This window comes from Choloepus didactylus, chromosome 8, assembly GCF_015220235.1.
Source record: "Choloepus didactylus isolate mChoDid1 chromosome 8, mChoDid1.pri, whole genome shotgun sequence".
NCBI classification, from domain to species: Eukaryota; Metazoa; Chordata; class Mammalia; order Pilosa; family Megalonychidae; genus Choloepus; species Choloepus didactylus.
Genome location: NC_051314.1, coordinates 29,089,324 through 29,110,913, shown reverse-complemented (window position 1 = coordinate 29,110,913; position 21,590 = coordinate 29,089,324). Strand labels below are relative to the sequence as shown.

General features: G+C 40.1%; 1 protein-coding gene across 1 annotated transcript in view; it reads left to right on the top strand.

The window, feature by feature from the left end:
* The window catches only part of SLC17A8 (solute carrier family 17 member 8), a 52,503-nt gene extending 32,457 nt beyond the window's left edge, over nt 1–20,046 (top strand). The window contains exons 6-12 of the mRNA XM_037846781.1: nt 2,496–2,582; nt 2,944–3,083; nt 3,216–3,365; nt 4,825–4,957; nt 12,650–12,760; nt 18,154–18,281; nt 19,705–20,046. Of these exons, the coding sequence (XP_037702709.1) occupies nt 2,496–2,582; nt 2,944–3,083; nt 3,216–3,365; nt 4,825–4,957; nt 12,650–12,760; nt 18,154–18,281; nt 19,705–20,046 (1,091 nt within the window). The remainder of the gene's footprint in view (nt 1–2,495; nt 2,583–2,943; nt 3,084–3,215; nt 3,366–4,824; nt 4,958–12,649; nt 12,761–18,153; nt 18,282–19,704) is intronic.
* Nucleotides 20,047–21,590: the final 1,544 nt, after the last annotated feature.

Below are 21,590 nucleotides of genomic sequence, written 5' to 3'. Positions count from 1 at the left end.
CACTTTGCTAAGGTTGCCTCATTCCAAGCCATTCCTTTGGAACTGGCCCCTCTATGTATCTCTGGGAGTAATCAGTGTCCTGTAGGTTCTACTACGTACTAATCAACAGTAGGAAAACAACAATAGCTCTCTCAATCTACACAGCTGTAAAATACATTTTTTAATTTTTTTTAATGGAGGAAGGGCCCCCCAAAGGCAAAAGTGCCTCCAGCCACTAAAGTCATGACACTATTGGGCAGAAATTGGAACTTGGCTCTGTCTGATTTTTCAAGCTATTTTCTTAGCTAAGGGGAGAAATAAAACTTCCTATTTATTTCTGTGAAGGGTTTTATTTATCCCTTCCTTTAAAATAATAATAACAATATAGCTTTCCAGGGAATTTGGTGTGAAATACTCAGCAATGTGCCCGTTGTGTGCCTAGTTTGGAGTTGCAGGCACAGTTGAGGTGTCTTGATGTCGTTATCCTCTGTTGTTCTTAGAGACCATCTCTGTCTTCTTGTTTTTCACTCAAGGTTATCTCTACCCCTGCTCCTGGCCTTACATGAACTCTAGCAAATGTAAGGCTCTGCCCTGGCTGACCCTGTGGATTGTTAGATCCTTGACCTTCTTTTCTTTGGATGGGTTATTTGTTAGGCTTTCGTTTTGATTTGCCAGCAAAATGAGAATGAACAGTAGCTACTCTCCCTTCTCAGTGTGTCTTTATAGCCTTGGAAGAGCTAATCTAAGAGATGGTTTGACTCTCAAGGAAAGTTATCTAACCAAGGACAGAGGTGCTAAGGTGTGGTCTCGATTTCAAAGAACAGCCAAGGGAAGGAAACCCAGGTTTGGGGCTAATCAATTCTTAAACTCAAAATATATTGGAGTTGGAAAGGGCTTTAGAAATCAGCTAGCACACCCGTTTGGTTTATAGTTGGGGAAACTGAGGATCAGAGAGGAAAAACAGGTTTAAATTCTCATAGCTAATGAGAACAGCGCTGGAGACCCTCCCTGCTTCCACCTGTAATTCAGGTACTTCCCCCTCCCCAGTGAGCATATGAGGGCCTCGTGATCCTGGGCAGTGAATACATGAAAAGGACCAAGGGCAGCAGGGGGCAGCCAGCTTGCGATGTGGGCTGGGTGCCCTATCAGAGGTATGTTGCAGGGTCTGTGGGCATGACTGGAGATCCATTCAAGCCATGTCTGGAAGGACGAGGGACAGTTTGATAGACAGGGAAGAAGGGAAGTTTAGATCATGTTGTAAAGTTTCCTCACCAAAAGGGTGCTTCTTACCTTGTTTTCCTCCTGACAAAGTGGGGATAATATTGGTACCCACCTCATCAGGTTGAAATGAGGATTAAATAAAATCATGGGGGCAGAATACTTAGCCCAGTACTTGGCGCACAGAAAGCAGTCATTACACCTTAAATGTTGGCATTTGGGGTATTTTTGCTAATCCCTAACCTTCCTTGTCCCAGCCTTTCCTTTGCATCACCTAAACCCGACCCTCTTCCCCGCTACACTCCCAGGGAGAATAAGCCCACCTTCTCTGCACCTAAAGCAGGGTCAGACATGCAGCCCTTTTTAAACTATCTGCCCTGCATCTGCTTGCTTATTGGTTTGAGGAACTCTGAGGTCTAAAAAAAAAAAAAAAAAAAAAAAAGTGCCTTGTCATTCTGTACATGACAAGAGCAGTACTAGTTGGCCTTTTTGTGGCATTTTATAGCTTACAAAGCATCTTCACATCCATAGCTTTATTTGATCCTCACAAAAACCCTGTCAGATTGATAATTCATTCCTGTCTTGTATTTGCAAAGAATGAGGCTCAGAGAGACTGAGAGCCTTCCTCAGGTATTGTAACATTCAGATTTGTGCTCCCAGGTAAGCCTTTCACAGAGGGTCAGGCCCAGCTTGGGGAGAGATGTGATTTCATCTATTTCTCTGGAAGATCCCCCCAAGCTCCCGTTTCCTGAAGGACTTCCTTTCATGGAGTTCTGGGACATGGCATTGCCTTTTGCTGCTCGCTTTTCGTGAAGCACTAATTTTTCATTCACAGCCCAGGGAGTACTTTGGATAGTAACTCCTCAATTCAGTTCATATTTATTGCCAGTTCATAGGGCCTGTACTTCCTTACCAGATAGCACGAGGTTGAAGAAGATAGTGGTGGCCAGCTTACAGCCTCCTGCCCTCATTATCTTGTCTAGACCAGATAAACAAACATCTATAGGTAAGGATTTACAAGGATGGAGGCAGCAGCCCCTCCTGCCATCCAGGAATTTAATCTAGAATATTTTTTAAAATCTAGAATATAAAAAACACAATCCTCTTAATAGTTCAGTATCCTTCATTTGAAGACCTAGAAGAAAATCCTTTGAACTATGAGTTCTGAAGGTCAGAGTCCATATGTTCCTTTGGACTTCTTTTCAGCTGGATTGGTCCTCAGCTTTACCAATGAGCTCTAAGTGGGTTGAAAGGGCTTGCCTGACAATTACATTTCCCTCAGTTTTTCTCGTTCCCAGGTTCCTATGCAGGGGCAGTCGTTGCCATGCCCCTGGCCGGGGTTTTGGTGCAGTACATTGGATGGTCCTCTGTCTTTTATATTTATGGTGAGTGGTTTGACTTCATGAGTTCACATGGGTGACTTCCACAAATGATATTTTACTGTATCATGCATTTGGCTAAGAGTTTACCATATGAAAATAGAGATCACTAAAACAAGTTTATCATGTAAATGGAATACTTATCTACCTGTGATTCATGTAATGTTTATATTAATGTTGACTTTTTTTTGTAATAAGCAGAACATCATCTTTCTTTAAATACCAATTATCAAAAACAACAAAAAATCAATAAATTATTTTCTCCTAGCTGAATGTATCACCATTTGGGAATATTTTAAAAATTGGAAAATTTAGAGATGGAAGAAAATGAGACTATATCATCAAGCCTTTTGTTTTCTAACTGCAGGTATATTTGGAATTATTTGGTACATGTTTTGGCTGTTGCAGGCCTATGAGTGCCCGGCAGCTCACCCAACAATATCCAATGAGGAGAGGACCTATATAGAGACAAGTATAGGAGAAGGAGTCAACTTAGTTAGTCTGAGTGTAAGTATAAATGGACACATGAAGACTTGCCTCTTTCCTATGACTATTTCTCTTAGTAATTATGTTTTTCTGTTAAGAAAAATAAGATGTCAATATCCTCATGAAAAATCTTGTGGTATTTTTACTCCCTAGAAATTTAATACACCATGGAAAAGATTTTTCACATCGCTGCCAGTTTATGCAATCATTGTGGCAAATTTTTGCAGAAGCTGGACCTTTTATTTGCTGTTAATAAGTCAGCCTGCTTATTTTGAAGAGGTCTTTGGATTTGCAATAAGTAAGGTAAACACATAGATGCTTGAAATATTCCTGAACTTTAAATCTCTTGATTCCATTGAGAATAGTTTTGCATGATAAAACAATTAAATTGCTGATTATAATTCATAACAATTCATAGTGACATCTAATATCAGAATTCAGACAAGTTATAAATTCTATACATAGAATACATACCTATTTATTTGTCCTTAGTAAGGATCAGAGATGTACTAAGCTGCTTTTAAAGATTTATGTTGTACCCAATCTTCAAGTGTTTTTGAAGTTAACTCAAGGGCTACCTATTAGGCAAGGATAAAAATATTTGAGGATACAAGATTATTTTTGTCTTTCTATAAACAGCTCAGTGAGTACCAGTAAGAAACAGTGGTCATTTTGTAGACAGCCCCTCTCTCCATAATGGTGGCTATAAAAGTGGCCATCATTGCTTGTTAAGATTTGGAAAGAACCTCTCCCAGTATTCTCAACTCTGAATAATAACCATTGGCAGTAGCTTGTCTGTGTTTCAGAAAGGAAGAATGTGGATGGTGATATATAAACCATCAGCACAAAAGAACAAGGGAAAGAACAGCAGCCTAACAGAAGTTGATGTCTGCAAAGCTATCAGAAGTGACTATGGAAGAGCTAGCCCAGTAAAGTCATAGAGGCTGCTATCAATGAGCACTCACTCTGGGCCAAGTGCCTGACCTGCTGTATGAGTCAGTATTCTTCAGAGAAAACAGATCCAACAGGATGTTTGTACATATATACATATATGTATACACACACATGCATAAATACACACACATATATGAACAGATTTATTTTAAAGAATTGGCTCACATGATTATAGGAATTGGCAAGTTCAAATTCTGTAAGGCAGGCTGGAATTTCTGGTAAGAGTGATATTGCAGTCTTGAGTCTATAATCCATAGGGGAGGCCACCAGGCTGTAACTCAGAGAGGAGAAGAGGGTGTAGTCTTGAGGCAGAATTTCTTCTTCTCCTGGAAATCAAAGCTCTTCCTCTTAAGGCCTTCAACTCATTGAATGAGGCCCATCCACTTTAAAGATAACTGACTGTAGAAGCTAATCATATATGCAAAATACCTTCACAGCAACATCTAGGCCAGTGTTTGACCAAACTATTGGACACCATAACCTAGCCAAGTTGACACTTAAAATTAACTATCACACATACTATGTGTCAGACCCAGTGCTGGCTACTGGGGTCTTTGTGATGAATCAAAGTCATCTCTGCCCTCAAAGAGATTCCAATCTGGTGGAGAAGGCAGATAGCTCTACCTTGAAACTCATCAACTAATTCATTCATTCATCATTCATTTATTACAAAATTCAGGCCTACCCTGATCCTGCATAATTAGATGACTAAATTTGGTGGGGGTGGGGGTGGCAGGGGGCAGGATGAGTAAGAAAGTTCATTTCTCAGAAATACCTAAAACGAGTCCATTGTTTCTTTTCATTACAGGTGGGTCTCTTGTCTGCAGTCCCACACATGGTTATGACAATCATTGTGCCTATTGGAGGGCAACTGGCTGATTATTTAAGAAGCAGAAAAATTTTGACCACAACTGCTGTCAGAAAAATCATGAACTGTGGAGGTACTGTGAATTTCTTAGGTGGAAGCAGCTTTTGTAGAATAAGAGTAAATTGAACTGCAGCGGACATTTTGGAAGTTGTGTCTGGTCAGGAGAATGGACCTTAAGGGTCTCTAAGACCATTCCCCAGCAGGTAGTCGCGTGAGGTCCATCACACCCCTGCCAAGCGGTCACCCGGCCTGTACTTGTGCAACTTAAGACCCTGTAGTTGATGGCTAATAAATCAATATGTATCTACATTACAGGAACACTTCTTTCATCTACTCTTAAGCCAAAACAACACAGATTCCAGTTACGTATGTTTATTATCTTCTCCCCCCCCCACATTTATTGTTTGCTTAAGTAGCTTATTCCCTTATTTTCTTCATCTCTTTCTACATGTAGGTATATTTTGGTAAGAAAAATAAGAAAGTATTTTCTCTGAATAGTCTTCTTTCCTCTCAACATATGTCTGTGCCTGGGGGTGTGTGCATGCACACACACACACACATCTTTCCTGCTTCATTTATTTCCTGGTTTGTGTTCTGATTTTGCAAAGACAAAAATGGAAGTTGGGTGATTTCCCAACAGAAGTTGGTGAAAGTAATCATGAACCACTACAACTTTCATGACTCTTTACCTTTTTAAAAAACCCCTCCACTTTCTTCTTATTTTTATTTTGTTTTTAAAATTAGCATTTATTGATTGCTTTTCATGCCAGAAGCTAAGCTAAGTCCATTACATACAATATCTTATTTGATCATCGTATCTACCCTGTGGAGCAGGAACTATTATTACACCCAATTTACAATGAAGAACAGGTAAAATAAAGTACCTTGCTCATGTGGAAGATACTGTGGGAGGTCCCAGGTCTATCTGAGCCCATCATCAATGCGCTTAGTCACTCTTGGCTGCTAAATCTCCTGGGGGCAGGGAGTCAGGTGGCTGGGAAGGGGAAAGGGGATCACGGCATCCATGGTCGGGAGGTCACAAGTGGGATATTAAATCAAAGAGGAGAGAGTAAGCATACTCTGGCTCCACAATAGATGGATCAGGCCTTTTTGAAGTGAAGAATACAAGGAAAGATACGGGACTCAGCATGATCTGTCTCATAACACTCAGTAAATACAGTCTGACCAAGCAGATTGGGAACATTCTGTCAGCACTGGTCTCATAGCGGCTTGACTGCTGGTGCCAGGCAGGGATGTTTGGACCTGCTTTTGGCTTGAACTTCTGTGCCTGGGGCCTTCGTATTCATGATTCTCCCCTAGGTGACGGTGGCAGGCAAAACAATGGCCCCTACAGATGTCAAGGTCCTAATTACCAGAACTGTGAATGTTGCCTTACATGGCAAAAGATACTCTGAGGCTGGGATTAAATTAAGACTCTTGAGATGGAGGGATTATCCTGGATGATTTGATTGGCCCCATGGAATCACAAGGATCCTTAAAGAGGGAGACAGGAGGGTCAGAGTCAGAAAAGGAGAAGTGACAGCAAAAGCGGAGGTCACAGTGAGGTGGCCACGAGCTAGAAAGGTAAGGAATGGATTCTCTTCTAGCACCTCCAGAAGGACATCTTGATTTTAGCCCCTGAAGACTCATTTCAGACCTCTGACCTCCAGGAAGGTACAACAGTAAGTGTGCATTGTTTTAAGCCACTAAGTTTGTGGTAATTTGTTGTAGCAGCAACTGGAAACTAATACAGCAGCCAATGGCCCACTCTTCTAATGATCAAATTGTGCTCCAGCTGAATAGACCTTGACGTCAGGCCGGGCATATCTTCTTCTGTCTCTGACTTTGCTTACTCCCTTTTCCTTCACTTTCACCACTCACCCAAGCCTCCTCCACACATCCTCCCACACTCAGCTCCAGCCTCTTCTCTTGTGTTTCGTTAATCCTGTGTCAGCCTCTGGCACTGTCATATAACTTGGTTGGCTATTCATCATGTGCTGTCTTATTAGAGCTTTGGAGGAAAATATTTTAGGCATTGAGGATGGCATGTACAATTGCTCTGAGGGAGGACTGAGTGTGGCATGTTTGAGAACAGAAGGAAGGAAGGTCTGAGTGGTGGAAGCCTGGTGAATGAGTGGAGGGCGATGAGAGAGGAGATCAGAATGCTCAGCTGGGGTCAGAGGATGGGAAGCCTTGCAGGAGATACGCAGAGCTTGGGTTGGGTTTTATCTGAAGTGCATTGGGAAGCAAATGGCAGTTTAAAGCAGGAAAGTGACATGATCTGATTAATGTTTTCAAAGCTGGAAAATGGAATATAGGGCATACAAGAATAAAAGAGGGGAGACCAGTTAGGGGGCTATTTCAGTCATCCTGGCAAAAGAAAATGGTGGCTTGAACTAAATAAAGTGGTGGCAATGGAAGTGGATAGTGGTGGGTGAATTTTTAAATTCTCTGAGCTTAAATTTCCTCATCTTTAAAATCCAGTTAATAACATTCACCTCAGATGATTGCTACACAAGTTAAGTGAGACAATGTATAATGCACCTGGCATGGTGTCCAGCCTATAGATGATTCTCAACAAACATTAGTGCCTTTTTCTTTTCCTCTGTTTAAGACATTGGCAAAAGAGAAGTTTTCTAGTGGAGGCTTCCATTAAATATTGGCTATTCAATCATATTTTCATTGGCCAAGTATATACATCCTCTACAACTGGAACTTGAAAGAAAGTTCTGGATTTAAACCCTACCTGCACAACTCCTCTAAAGGCTTCTGATGACACTTGACATATATGATGGGAATGTCTTGTTCATGTTTAATTCTGCCCCAATCATCCCTGCTGTTGTCTCTCCATAATTGCTAGTGATGGTGTTGGGTGGTGGTGGTGGTAAGTCAAATATTTTTAAGTGCTAACAAAGTACCTGTTGAGAGTAAATTTTTTTTTTTTCTGCAGAAACTAGGGTGCATATCTCCCCAGTCCCTCCCCCATCTTCTTTAAATAGCTCTTCACATGTCTTCATTGTCATTTTGATATAACAGGAGCAGTGAGTGCTATATGGAAAATTTTTTTGAAAAAGAAAGATTACAATTGTCCCCTTGGTCTGCTTACATACACACATGCTAGATGAGAGGAAAATTTATAAAAAACAGTTTCATGCTGTCACTGAATAATCCAGATTGATTCAGATATGATGAGGCACTTATGCACGATCGTAGAAACCATTTTGGTTGCTTTCATGTTTCCTCAAAAGAAATATACCTGAGAAGGATTATACATATATCTCAGAATCTGTCACTTCCTTCTTTTCTTTCCATAGGCAAGGAATATGTGTGGTTATAATCATTTGAAGTAAACAGATCACCTTAAGACATAATGGTCTGTTCTAGTTCATGCTGAATCAGAATTTCCAAGATTCTCAAAGACAGAGATCCTCAAATTCATGTGCTACCTTCTGTAGTTCATGTAAAATGTGATTAAAGTTAAAAAAAAAAAATCCAGGCTGGCTGAACTGGTTGTCTGAGTGCACTTAGATTGTTTCAATATGAAATGAAAATTTTCTTGGGCCTTTAAATCCTGTTTCTCTTGTCAGGTAAGAATAGGTTCACCTTTAAGGATATCTTCATTATGTCTGAGGTTCAAATTTTATCCGTACGCTCTTGAAACATACAGTTCTATCTCTAGCATTTTAACCGTAGATGGAGACTAGACTCTTAAATATTTTTTCTTCCTTTGGAAATCTATTAACTACATCAAAGATCTTTTTTCTTCTTACAGAGTAAATGATATATCATTTGTAAGTTTTATTCTTTCTTTTTTTAAAAAAAAATTATTTAAAAAATGATCCTTTCAACCTTGCCATGTATATACACATTTTAACAGTTATATAATTTATACCTTATTTTTAAGCTTTTTAATAGTAATGTATATATGTGTGCGTGTATATATCTCAAAATTTCCCACTTCAACCACTTTAATTGTACAATTCAATTAATTACATTCACAATGTTGCATTCCATCACCACATCCATTTCCCTAACTATTCATCACCTCAAACAGAAATTCTGTACCCAGTAAGCAAAAACTCCCTCTGATCCTTACCCTCCAGACCCTAGTGACTTGTCATATACTATCTATATCTGTGAATTTGCTTATTATAGACATTTCATATAAGCAAGATCATATAATATTTGTCTTTTTGTGTTTGGCTTATTTCATTCCATGTAAAGTTTACAATGTTCCATGTGTTGTAGTGTGTATCAGAATTCTGTTCCTTTTTATGGTGGAACAGTATTCTGTTGGGGGTATATGCTTCATTTTGCTTATCCCTTCATCTGTTGATGGATACTTGGGTTGCTTTCACCTTTTGGCTATTGTGAATAATGCTGCTGTGAATGTTGGTGTAAAATATCGGTTTGAGTCCTCAATTTCAATTTTTGGTGTACACACCAAGAAGTGAGATTTCCAAGTCATATGTGCAATTTTCTATGTTCAATTATCTGAGAAGCTCAAACAGATTTCCACAATGGCTGCACCATTTTGCAATCCCACAAATAATGTATAAACATTACAATTCCTTCATATCTGTAGGTTTTATTTTTCATACAAAGTCTTCATCTGGGAATGACTTGTTCAAGAAATCTAGCTTCTGATCATGGAGGAGGAGGAGTATGAACAAATGAGTGTCTGAGATTCACTGGAAATTAACAGTATGGGGGAATTAGCTTTCTGGTACAAACTTTGTTGAGAATGTTAAAAAAAAAAAAGATGTTTTAGTTAGTTACCTTTTTATGTAAGATAGACCACTTCTAAAACACATGTAGTTAGTATATAAAACACTAGCAAGTTTTCCCTACATATAATTAAAAATGTTGAAACAAATTTATAACAAGTAAAAATGAAATAAAGCCTAAAATTTAAAAAGCACTACCACTTCCATAATTTCATTTGGGCCTCATGATGACCACGTAAAACAATTTTTAATGCTTGTCCTGTCTGTATGTTAGTTTGAGGATATGGGCTTAGATAGTAGAGTAACAACCAAGATCTCATAGTAAGTGCTTTAGTGTGTATTTCAACATAATTATCTTGATTCTGGGTCTCATTTTCTTCCCTTTGCATTAATTCATTAAGTGCTATTCATTGGGTGCCTGCTAAATGGTAGCCAGAGTCTGTGCTATATACATAGGACTTTCCTGGGATAATATCACAGTTCTGTATGGGAGGCAGAAACACAAATGAAAAGTTACAAGGCAATATTGAAAAGTTCTATAAAGTAACTAGTAAGAAAAGAGAGTTGCCAACTTCACCAATGGGGGTTGGGGGAAGGACTGTCAGGGAGGCTTCCTAGAGGAAGCAATATTTGAACCAGACTGAAGAATAGTATGGGTTTTACAGAAAAAGAGAAAGTGGTGAGGTGAGAGTATCCCAGACAAAGGTTCAGCCCGTGAAAACACATACAGGCATGAAACAATGTTGCATGAGTAGGAATAGCTCATAGACCCATCTGACTGTAACAGAGGGCTGTATAAGGGCTGGGGTGTGAGCAGGGAGGTGAGCCATGGCAGAAGATGAACCCGGAAAAACAGGAGACACTTACTGTATAACACAATACTGATGGTGGGGAACCCTTGACGAAAGTTTAAACAAAAAAGCAATTGATCAGATTTGTGGTTTAGAAAGAGAGTGGTGTGGAGAAAGGATGAGAGGAGGAAGAAGCAGGAGGATCAGAAAAGGGGCTATTGTAGTTGTCCCGGTGGGAGGTGATGGAGTCCAGGACTAAGGCAGAGGAGGGGAAAGGAGAGGCCAGAGTTCACAGAGATTTCTGAGGCCAAATATGCGGATTCTTATAAGAAAGCTGAGGATGAGGGAGAAATCCAAGATGAACCTGAGGTTTCTGCATTGGACTTCTCACCACCCTTTGCTGAGCTGTGCCTGGGTGCCAGGGCCGGTGCTTAATATTTATATACCCAATTTCATGGAACTGCCATTGCCCTGCAAGGTTATATTCTCTTCGACTTTTTTTTTGTTTTGGATGAGGAATCTAAGAGGTGGAGTAACTTGTCCAAGGTCACATGATTAGTGATTTTGAGGTAGAATCTGAACCCAGGCCAGTCTGGCTCTGAAGCCAGGGTCCTAAACACAAGTGAATGGAGGATTAATTTAGAGAAGGAGAAGAAAGAACATGGTGGGGTGGTGGTGCTTTGCTTCATTTAGGAGTAGAGAATAGGGGAACACAGACTTGATATGGAGATGTTGACTCTGAAGCAACCGTAGGACAATCATGTGGAAATGTCTGGAATTGGCAGAGATTGTCCAGGATGAAGCACCGTTAATTGACTGCCACCTCCCATAACACTTCACATACTTGGAAATGACAATTATATCATCTTTCTGTCTGCTGGACTTGTTTTTTTGGTGAGAAGGAACTTCATAATTTCCTCATTGTCTTTTATTGTACTGGACTCACTTTTCCAAAAGACAATAACAGAAAATACTTTTGTCCTGCTGAGTTTTCTGTGAAAATAGCTTTTGGATATTTAAAAAGAGGCTTGAGAGTTGGGTGAATTTCTGAAAGAGAAAAATTTTCCCATATACTTTCAGCAGTGAGGCACTGCTTTTTTTTTTTTTTTTGGCTTTTATAAAGGGGGTTTATTTGGTTACAAAGTTATAGTCTTAAGGCCATAAATTGTCCAAGGTAAGTCATCAACAATCGGGTACCTTCACTGGAGGATGGCCAATGGTGTCTGGAAAACCTCTGTTAGCTAGGAAGGCACATGGCTGGTGTCTGCTCCAAAGTTACGATTTCAAAATGGCTTTCTCCCAGGATGTTCCTCTCTAGGCTCCAGTTCCTCAAAATGTCACTCTTAGTTGCTCTTGGGGTGTTTGTCCTCTCTTAGCTTCTCTGGAGCAAGAGTCTGCTTTCAACGGCCATCTTAAACTGTCTCTCATCTGCAGCTACTCTCTCTGCTTCTGTGCATTCTTCAAAGTGTCTCTCTTGGCTGTAGCAAGCTCACTCCTGACTGAGCTTATATAGTGCTCTAGTAAACTAATCAAGACCCATGCTGAATGGGTAGGGCCACATCTCCATGGAAATTATCAAATCAGAGTTGGGTGATAACTTAATCAACACTACTGTCTGCCCCCACAAGACTGCATCAAAGAACATGGCTTTTTCTAGGGGATGTAATATATACAAACCAGTACAACAAGTATAGGATTCAGAAGTCCTAGGTTATTTTGGCAACTCAGTGACATTGTTATGAATTCTATCTTCCTCTAGTTTATTCAACATGTGTTTTTCATCCTCAGAGTCACAGACTGGCAAGGCACTGCTTTTTGTTTCAGATATTCACTACATAAAAGCTTTCTGGTCACTTTTGGCAATAAATTTGAGTATCATCATTTCATTTATATGTGAAAGTCCATAACGGTATGTGGTCAAAGGGGAGTCACTGATAATAAACAGGAAAGTTTTAGTATTTAGAAGTGGCAGGGGTAACTACCCATGAAAACAGCTAGTAGTAAACATCCCTCATCCCAGGAGCACAGAGTTCAGTTTGCTTCAGGATAACGTTGGAAGGTTCACAGAATGCCTGGGTAACGTTAGCATAGTCAGGTAGTCATGAACCACCTGGAAGATATTGTAAACACCGTGTCAGAATTTATTGCTCTACAAACTTAGGCCTCGGAAATGTAAATGAATAAATTCTTATTTGATAAATAAGACTGACCTGAAAATGACATCTTCCCTACTGTTTCCATTTGCAGGTTTTGGCATGGAGGCAACCCTACTCCTGGTGGTTGGCTTTTCCCATACCAAAGGGGTGGCCATCTCCTTTCTTGTCCTTGCTGTAGGATTTAGTGGCTTTGCTATTTCAGGTAAAATGTCCTTTGTGTTTCCAAATCTTGTCTATGGATTCAGCAAGTTTTGGGAGGAAAGAAGGATACGATATGGTTGCACTTCCAATAGCCAGGCCAGCCCCAATTTGCTGGGCCACCAGAGAGAGATTTTCATCTGCTGGGGGTGACTTTGTAAAAATCACCAAGGGATGGGGCTTAGGCACCTGGTCACACTGGAATTGTCCCTCTTTTCTCCATCATGGGACAAGAGGCAGAGAGTAGGAGATGCCCCTGAGGCCACAAGCAGAGGTCCAAGCAAATGTCCTGGGTGATGGATCACATCAGTACCTTAGTACCAGGTCACCCTACCTAACAGAGGCTTTTGTGATCTCTTCAGTCCTCACCTCCCACAAGAGAACTACTGGTTTTTAGCTCCAAAACCAATGACATAGTCATTTGACATGTAGTCATGGAATCAGAAGTTTTTAAGAGTAGAAAACTCCTCTAGATTTTGCCTATTCTGTTGCCTTGATTTTCCAAACAAGGACATGAAGGTCTAGAGATGGGAAGTGACTTGCTGAGCAGGGTAAACAGGTACTACTAGTAGTGGTAATAATAATAATAAATGATGAGAGCTAATGTTTATCCAGCATGGACTATGCATCAGGAACTGTTCAAAGCCTGTGTACTAACCCCTTGTAATTCTCACAACTACCCTAGGAGGTATTGGTGCTATCAGTATTCCCATTTTACAGGAGTAGAAACCAGTCTACTATGTGTGAGAAGCCAGAGAGCAGTCTTCAAGTCTTAGAGCCCTCAGAAGCTCCCTGTGTAAAACTGGTTGAAAACGTAAACTTTAGATGTTTATCTACCTTTAAAAAACATTGTAATAGTAATAATTGTCAGTTATGAAATGCTTTACATATATTGCATCTTCCCTACAACACTGTGAATCAAGTAGGAATATCACTATTTTGCTGATAAGGATCCTAATCTACAGAAAAATTGAGTAACTCCCTGAAGTCACACAGTTGGTGGCAAAGGAGGGACTAAAACAGTTTGCCTGGCTCCAAGCACTCTTCCAGGCTGCCTTCCTGCCCAGAGAGAGGGATAATGATCCCCACACACAAAAATATGGAATCTCTGGTCTAAACTCGCCTGAAATAGGAGCTTGATTTATCAAAATAAATAGAGCTGATGAATAGTTAAATTTTTTAAAATGTCTGCTTTAAAAGTAGCTTGCAGCTAACAAGCTGGGTTTGGAGGTGCATAGACCTGGGTTTGAGGCCTCTCTTTATTACTTACTATTTATAAAAAAAGTTTTGCTAAGTTTTTAAAATTCTTAAGCCTTAGTTTCCTCATCTGGAGATTGGAGAGATGTAACCGCAGTATGTGGGGTTTTAGGGAGAATGAATGGAGATAATTCATGCATCCACTCATGGTTTCCATGAGCCAGGCAGTGGAGTTGGCACTGATAATATTTCAGTGAACAAAAGCAAGGTTCTTCCCTCGTAAGAGTTTACACTTAGGTGGAGATGAATCATTCCAAGCACTTAGTGCAGTGTCAGATGCATAACAAAATTAACAAGTATTTGCTATTATTGTTCTTTTATTATTCACTCTAGCTCAGTGTTTTTTCCAGTTTGCCAAAGCTGCTGAAACGCAATATACCAGAAATGGATTGGCTTTTATAATGAGGGTTTATTCAGAAATTTACAGTTCTAAGGCCGCAAAAGTGTCCAAACTAAGGCATCAACAAGAGGATACCTTCCATGAAGAAAGGCTGATGGCATCTGGGGTTCATCTGTCACATGGGAAGGCATGTGGTGACATCTGCTAGTCCTTCTCCTGGGTTCTGGTTTCTGTGGCTTTCTCCAAAATGTCTCTGGGCTTCTGTCTCTCTTAGCTTCGCTCTTAGCTTCTCCTGGGGACAAACTCTGGATTACATATCTTAGCTTCTCTCTAAAATTTCTCTCTCAGCTTTTCCAGATGTCTGGGTCTGTCAGCTCCGAGCTCTCTCTCTTTCCCTGAGCTCTCTTAAGGACTCCAGTAAACTAATTAAGATTTACCTGGAATGGGTGGGGTCACATCTCCATGTAAATAATCTAATCAAAATGACCCACCCACAATTGGGTGGGTCACATCTCCATGGAAACAGTCTAATCAAAAGATCCCACCCACAGTAGGTCTGCCCACACAAAAGTGGATTAAGAACAGAGTCTTTTATGGGGTACATAACAGATTCAAAGCAGCACAGTGCTTTTCAAAGTTTAATGTGCATACAAATTGCCCTAGGAAAATCTTGCTGAAATGAACAGCATTCAGCAGGTCCAGAGGGGGACTGAGATTCTGCATTTCTAGCAAGCTTCCCAGTGATACCCATGCTGCTGATTCATCTTTGAGTAGCAAAAGATAGAGCAATCATGACTTGTCTCCAGTAGGATGTTGAGGAACATCTTCTCTTGATAACTCTGTGATGCAAAAGAGATTCATATCCTGTCCCCAGAGATATTGAAATGTTTGGATTCATATTGCTTCCTTTCCCCCGATTGCCAATTAAGTCACTGAACATTCATAAGGAGAGGAGCCTAGGAGTTCACATCACAGCAGCTGCCATTTATTTATCACATACTCCGTGCTAGCCACTTTCCAAATACAATCATATTAATCCTCAGCTCGTGAAGAAACAGGCTCAGAGAGGTGTCTTAATTTGCCCAGGGTCACACAGTGAGTGGCTGGGATTGGAATAGAGGTCTGTGTGACCCAACAGTGACATTAGAGGAGAGACCTGTGGCCATGGGGGCTACGATTCCTGAGGATTTGCTGTCTGCCAATTTATAAGAAGCAAATGGGGATGCTGGGGAAGATGACTGGCACAATTTAGGAGTTAATTATGTCCAAGACAGGCAAGTTGATTATTGCCAGGCAGGCAACGTCAGAAAGACATGAGGGATGCCAGCGTTGGGAAATGTCCTACAAAGGGTAAACAGACCTTCCCAACTTGTGGGTAATTTTTCTGTTTCTTCCATCTGCAAAAATCTATCAACATCTCAGTTTCTCAACGACTCCCCTCTCCCACCCCGAATGCCAGGATTGTGCAGCTAGAAACCTGAATGGCTTTTCTCACCTCATCTCCAATTGAACGCACAGGCCCAGGCTTTGTATCAGAGCATAATGCTTGACAATCATATTAATTGCTTCTTATCTTTGGGTTCTTTTCTAATAAAGTGTTTATCATATTTAAATCAGCAGTAAGATTAATTAATCTTGCAGCTGCTTTGTATTCTGATTGCCTGGCCCTTGGATCTGAAAGAGAATGTATGCTTGTTACAAAAAAGGTTTTCTCAAAAAAGAAGTTAATCGTATTTTCAGGTTCTTTGCCTGCAAGAGAGAATTAAAAAGCAGCGCAAAACGAAATAACAACATGCATAAATAAAAACTACATGCCCCTGCTATAATTTAAAGAGTTCAGATTGGTAATGAATTAAGCAAATATTTATTGAATGCTTACTATGTGCCAGACACTTCGCCAATTCAGGGAAGACAGTGGCTGTTCTAGTTTGCTAATGCTGCCAGAATGCAAGACACCAGAGATGGATTGGCTTTTATAAAAGAGGCTTTATTTGGTTATACACAGTTGCAGTCTTAAGGCCATAAAGTATCCAAGGTAACATATTAGCAATCAGGTACCTTCACTGGAGGATGGCCAATGGTGTCTGGAAAATCTCTGTTAGCTGGGAAGGCACATGGCTGGCATCTGCTCCAAAGTTCTGGTTTCAAAATGGCTTTCTCCCAGGGACGTTCCTCTCTAGGCTGCAGTTCCTCAAAAACGTCACTCTTAGTTGCTCTTGGAGTGTTTGTCCTCTCTTAACTTCGGAGCAAGAGTCTATCTTCAAAGGTTGTCTCCAAAATGTCTCTGTAAGCTGAAGCTCCTCTCTCAGTTCCAGTGCATTCTTCAAAGTGTCCCTTTGGGCTGTAGCTTCTCTTCAAAATGTCACTCTCAGCTGCACTGAGTTCCTTTTGTTTGTCAGCTCATTTATATGGCTCTAGTGATTTAATTTAGACACCTCCATGGAAATTATTCAATCAGAGTCATCACCCACATCTGGGTGGGGCGCATCTCCACGGAAACACTCAAAGAATTACAATCTAATCAACACTAATACATCTGCCCACACAAGAGTACATCAAAGATAATGGCATTTTGGGGGACATAATACATTCAAACCAGCACAGTGGCAAACAAGACAGACAAGAAGCTCCCCTCCCCCTGTAAAAAGCAGACCTCTTGGTTTACACCTGTACATACCATGTAATTAACATGGATTATTTAGCTTAATTCTTACAACAACTTTCTAAGAATGAGTTTCCAGTTTACAGATGAAGAAGGTGAGATGTAAAAATGTTCCAATCCTTTGTCCAGGTTTGCATCTCAGTTATGCTACCAGAGCCGCCAGCTGTCTGACCTTAACATGCACTTGGATGATATTGGCAAAGTTGGGTTCCAGTGCCTTGAGCCTCTTCATTCATAGCCTTGCCCTTCCCCTGCCGTCACCTGTCCCCCTTCTTTCCACTCATTCTTCCCTACTGATAAACAGATTACCAGTGAGGCGTTGGTGATTTACTAGTTTATACTCCTAGCAGTATTCAGTATTATCTTTTGATAGACCTCGAAGAGGGGGAGATCTACATAGCAGCAGCAGCCAGAGTGGTTGGTATGGCCTAGCTATTAGCCAAAGGCTCTCACTTACATATTCCCTGAGTCTCATATCACAGCATCTTAATGAGGTAAGTGGCAATATTACCTCCATATTACAGATTAGGAAACAAAGGCCTAAAAATTACTTAAATGATGAAAATAAGATTCAAATCCAGATTTACAGGCTCCAAGTCAATTATGTAAGTGAAAGTGTTTTGTAAATTGCAGAAGGTTCTGCCAATGTTTGTGCAAATATTTATTACTATAAAAGCACTCTTTTCCATTATGCCATGTGTCCACTAAGGCATGGCTTACCTATGTTGGTTTTTTAGGAATGAGTCGAGGACTAGTAGAGAGGATATTAAGAGTCAGGGTTTTTTTCCAGTCACACTGTATGTGATTGTGTTTGTTTAACTCCAAATAAATCTCATCCAGGCTGTAGGGCTATTCGCTATTGCCCCAAGAGCCATATTTGGGGTTTGAGCCCACAAGGCACAGGTGCCATAATTCTCCTCATGGAGAGTCCACGGCAATCAGTCGTGGAGCATTTTCCTGTTATGTCTAGACATGGCCTGACAATCCTTAACCCAGCCCCCTACGCAGAGGTATCCATTTCATCACATGCTAAAGGAAACCAAATAGATGGATGAGAGTTGGGGGAGCCAAACATTTTCCAAAGTGTATCTGGAATTCTGTTCTTGATTTTGACTTCAGGGTTTTGACTTCACTGTAGGTTTTAATGTCAACCATCTGGACATTGCCCCCCGCTATGCCAGCATTCTCATGGGGATCTCAAACGGAGTGGGAACTCTCTCTGGAATGGTCTGTCCACTCATCGTCGGTGCAATGACCAAGCACAAGGTAATGGTTTCCTTTGGGACTGTGGGCTACAAACACAACTTGAAATCTCAAGGACCCACCTCAGCCTGCAAATAGGTGGCGTGTGTGTCCTTGACCCCGGCTGAGTCAGTTGAATCTCTTCTTCCTTTTCTTTCTTTCTATTTTTAAAATTATTGTTAAGTGCTTGATGATGGCAACAGGCTTGATTTTTGTTTGGCTCCGCAGTTTCCTCAGCTGAAAAATCAAATTGGGGGGAGGGGGAGGGGCAAATGCCAGAGACATTTTGGAGACACAAAGAAGAAACTGCAGTAATCAACTCAATATAAATGAATTATCCAATATTGTTTTATAATTCTAATGAAGTTATTTCAGGATATTTGTTTTCCCATTGCTTTGCTTTATTTTGTTTGGAAATGTTTTTAATTATTTGACAAATAAAGTAATTAAAAAAATTCTAAGTAGCTAAACTTTTTAAGTCCATTTCCATCTAGTTGCTTGGCATGTTAGAGCATTAAAATATTAGTGCTCTTTTACTTCCTTGTTCTGAAGAAAAGAAAGAAGACATTAATGACCCTTCAAGGGTATGGCATCCATCGTTACTGAACCTTTGCATATTTCAACAAGGGTAGGTAGGAGAGGAATTTAACCACAGGCCACACAGTTCCTTTATCTCTGTCATTGAAAAAGGTTTTAGCACTTTCTGCAAATGAGAATTTTTACTCTGATGCTATTTTCTTAGTTGGATTGCCTACCACAAATATTACTTCAGAAATTCTTTCAGCTTCTTGGAGAAGAAGGTGTGGAGTGATTTTCTTACTTTTTGACAGAGGAGGAAGGTGGGATTTAAGATTCCATAGGCAGAAATCCATGTTTTCCCTTCCTGTTTACGAGTCAGTAATATTAGTAACATACGGCTATTAAATCCAAGATACTTATCTTCCCCTAACTTTGAACACAAATTCCAATTATTTTTTATTTACTGTGTTTTACACAGAAAATCTGTTTATAAATGAGTTCTTGACAGTCAAGGATGAGCGTTTTAAGGGTTCAAATATCATTATACATCCAATGGCAAATAAGGAGGTTCTGCTCATTAAAATGGTGGACTCCTAAAGCACATTTAGCTTAACCTACTATGAGAGAGGAAACCCCATTTGTATTTATAGGACAGCTAGGCAATGGTGCTGGATATAATTTTACATATTGCTTTTTAAAAAATGCGTTTTTTAAATTAAAATATGCTTATTTATTGAAGTCTCCTAACTTTCCTTTTTTCAGACGCCTGAATTCTGTTTGACCCATTTACGGATCCTGGATATTGCTTCTGACACAAAATAGAGCATTGTCTTTGAGGATGCTTTTGTCCTGGTAGAGGCCTCCAGAACACACTGTTCATCTCTGTTTTTGGTTAGAGCTTTAACTGGTGCTTTATTTTCTTGTTTAGACCCGCGAGGAATGGCAGAATGTGTTTCTTATAGCTGCCCTGGTGCACTACAGCGGCGTGATCTTCTATGGGATCTTTGCTTCTGGAGAGAAACAGGAGTGGGCTGACCCTGAGAATCTCTCTGAGGAGAAGTGTGGAATCATTGACCAGGATGAGCTAGCAGAGGAGACAGAGCTCAACCACGAGAATTTTGCAAGTCCCAAAAAGAAGATGTCCTATGGGGCCACCACCCAGAACTGTGAGGTTCAGAAGGAACAGAGACGGCAGAGAGGAGCAGCCCTCAGCGAGGAAGATCTAGCCTCTTACCAGAATGAAGAGGGAGGCTTTCCAGATCCGTCCTAGCGTCTGAAGGGCACCTCCCTCCGTCTTCTCCTCACTGTAGAGCCAGAAAGTATCCATTTCTATTGCCCTTCCCATGGCTGGGCTTGTCAGGTGCCAAATTGGAAACACTGGAGGTAGTTAAGGGAGGGGGGAGGTTTAATCAGCAATAGAGAAAAGAGAAATATTTTCTTGCAGTGACACTTATGGGTACGGCACTTGATCTCAGTTGGTGTAATAGGGGGTCTATGTTTTGATTTTTTTTCTTTTTTTGATTGGCAGTTGGCCATTTTCTCAAAGAAGTGAACTCATTTAGAAAGAAATGATTAGAAAATTAAGGGAGCCAATATCATGTTGTCCAAAGAAACATTGAAGAGAATGGAGTATTTGGCCTGGAGGAGAGTAAACTTAGTTGCCACTGATCTCTAAAGGGAGCTATGCATTGTAGGGTTTCCTGTTCCAAAAAGAGGCTGCTGCTTATGGGCGCCCTGTGTTGGGCCAGGTGTTTTATAAGCATTCTCATTTAATCTCTACACACCTGAAAGACACTTTTCTTATCCCCATTTTACAAATCGAAGCAACAAGAGATGAACTTGCCCAAGGTTATCCTATCAGGGGCAGTGCTGGTGTTGGGGGACCCCAAAATAGTTGGCAGTTTGGGGAAAGATTTCAGATCATTGTAGGGAGGAACTTTCTCATAATGAAAACTGTCTGAAAGTGGAATGGGTTATGTTGTAGGTAAGTCTGTATTTTGGCAGGGGTGGTGATGGGAAGGCTTACAGGTTGATGTTGCAGAGGAGATTCAAACACTGTATGAGGGTCTGGATTCAAAGACCCTTAGAGTTTTATATGATCCAAATAGTCAAATGATTCTGAATTCATGGCTTTTTAGGTATAACGGTCACAGATTACATGAGAGATTCAAATTGGTTTAAAAAAAAAAGCAAAATGCTAATTAGCATAACCAAATTTCCAGTAATCTGGTGGTCAGTAAACATGAACATGGCTATTAAATTGCAACTTTTCATAATATCATGAATATGTTAAATATTGCCCTAAATTATGTATAAATCTTAAAACATTTAATAACTTAAGAAACAGGTTCATGAGTTATATTAGGTAAAATTCTTCTGAAAGAGTCTTCTGTTAAAAAAATATGTCTTTAGTTTTTTCTGCTGGTGATTGTATTAGAAAATATGATCAAATTATACAAAATTACTATTGAAATATTCCTAGTGACTCTATTGGGAATGATATTCAGGGAAACCACAATAATGTAGCAGTATTTACACAAGTAACCGCTGTTAGAATGAAAACATATGGACAAATAGACCCATAGTGTTAAAAAATTTATCTTTGAATGCATAAGGCAGTAACATGGATACTCTCTAGATATATTTAAAAATGTAACATTGGCATGTAAAGAGTTAAGAAAATAAAATTATTTTCCTGTTCATTGTTTTTGAAAATTTATTTCTACTTTCAGAAGAAAAATATAGTATTGTGGACAAAAAAATTATGTTTGCTTGTAGTTTACTATCGTAAAGTGTTTTTTCTAATATCTCATG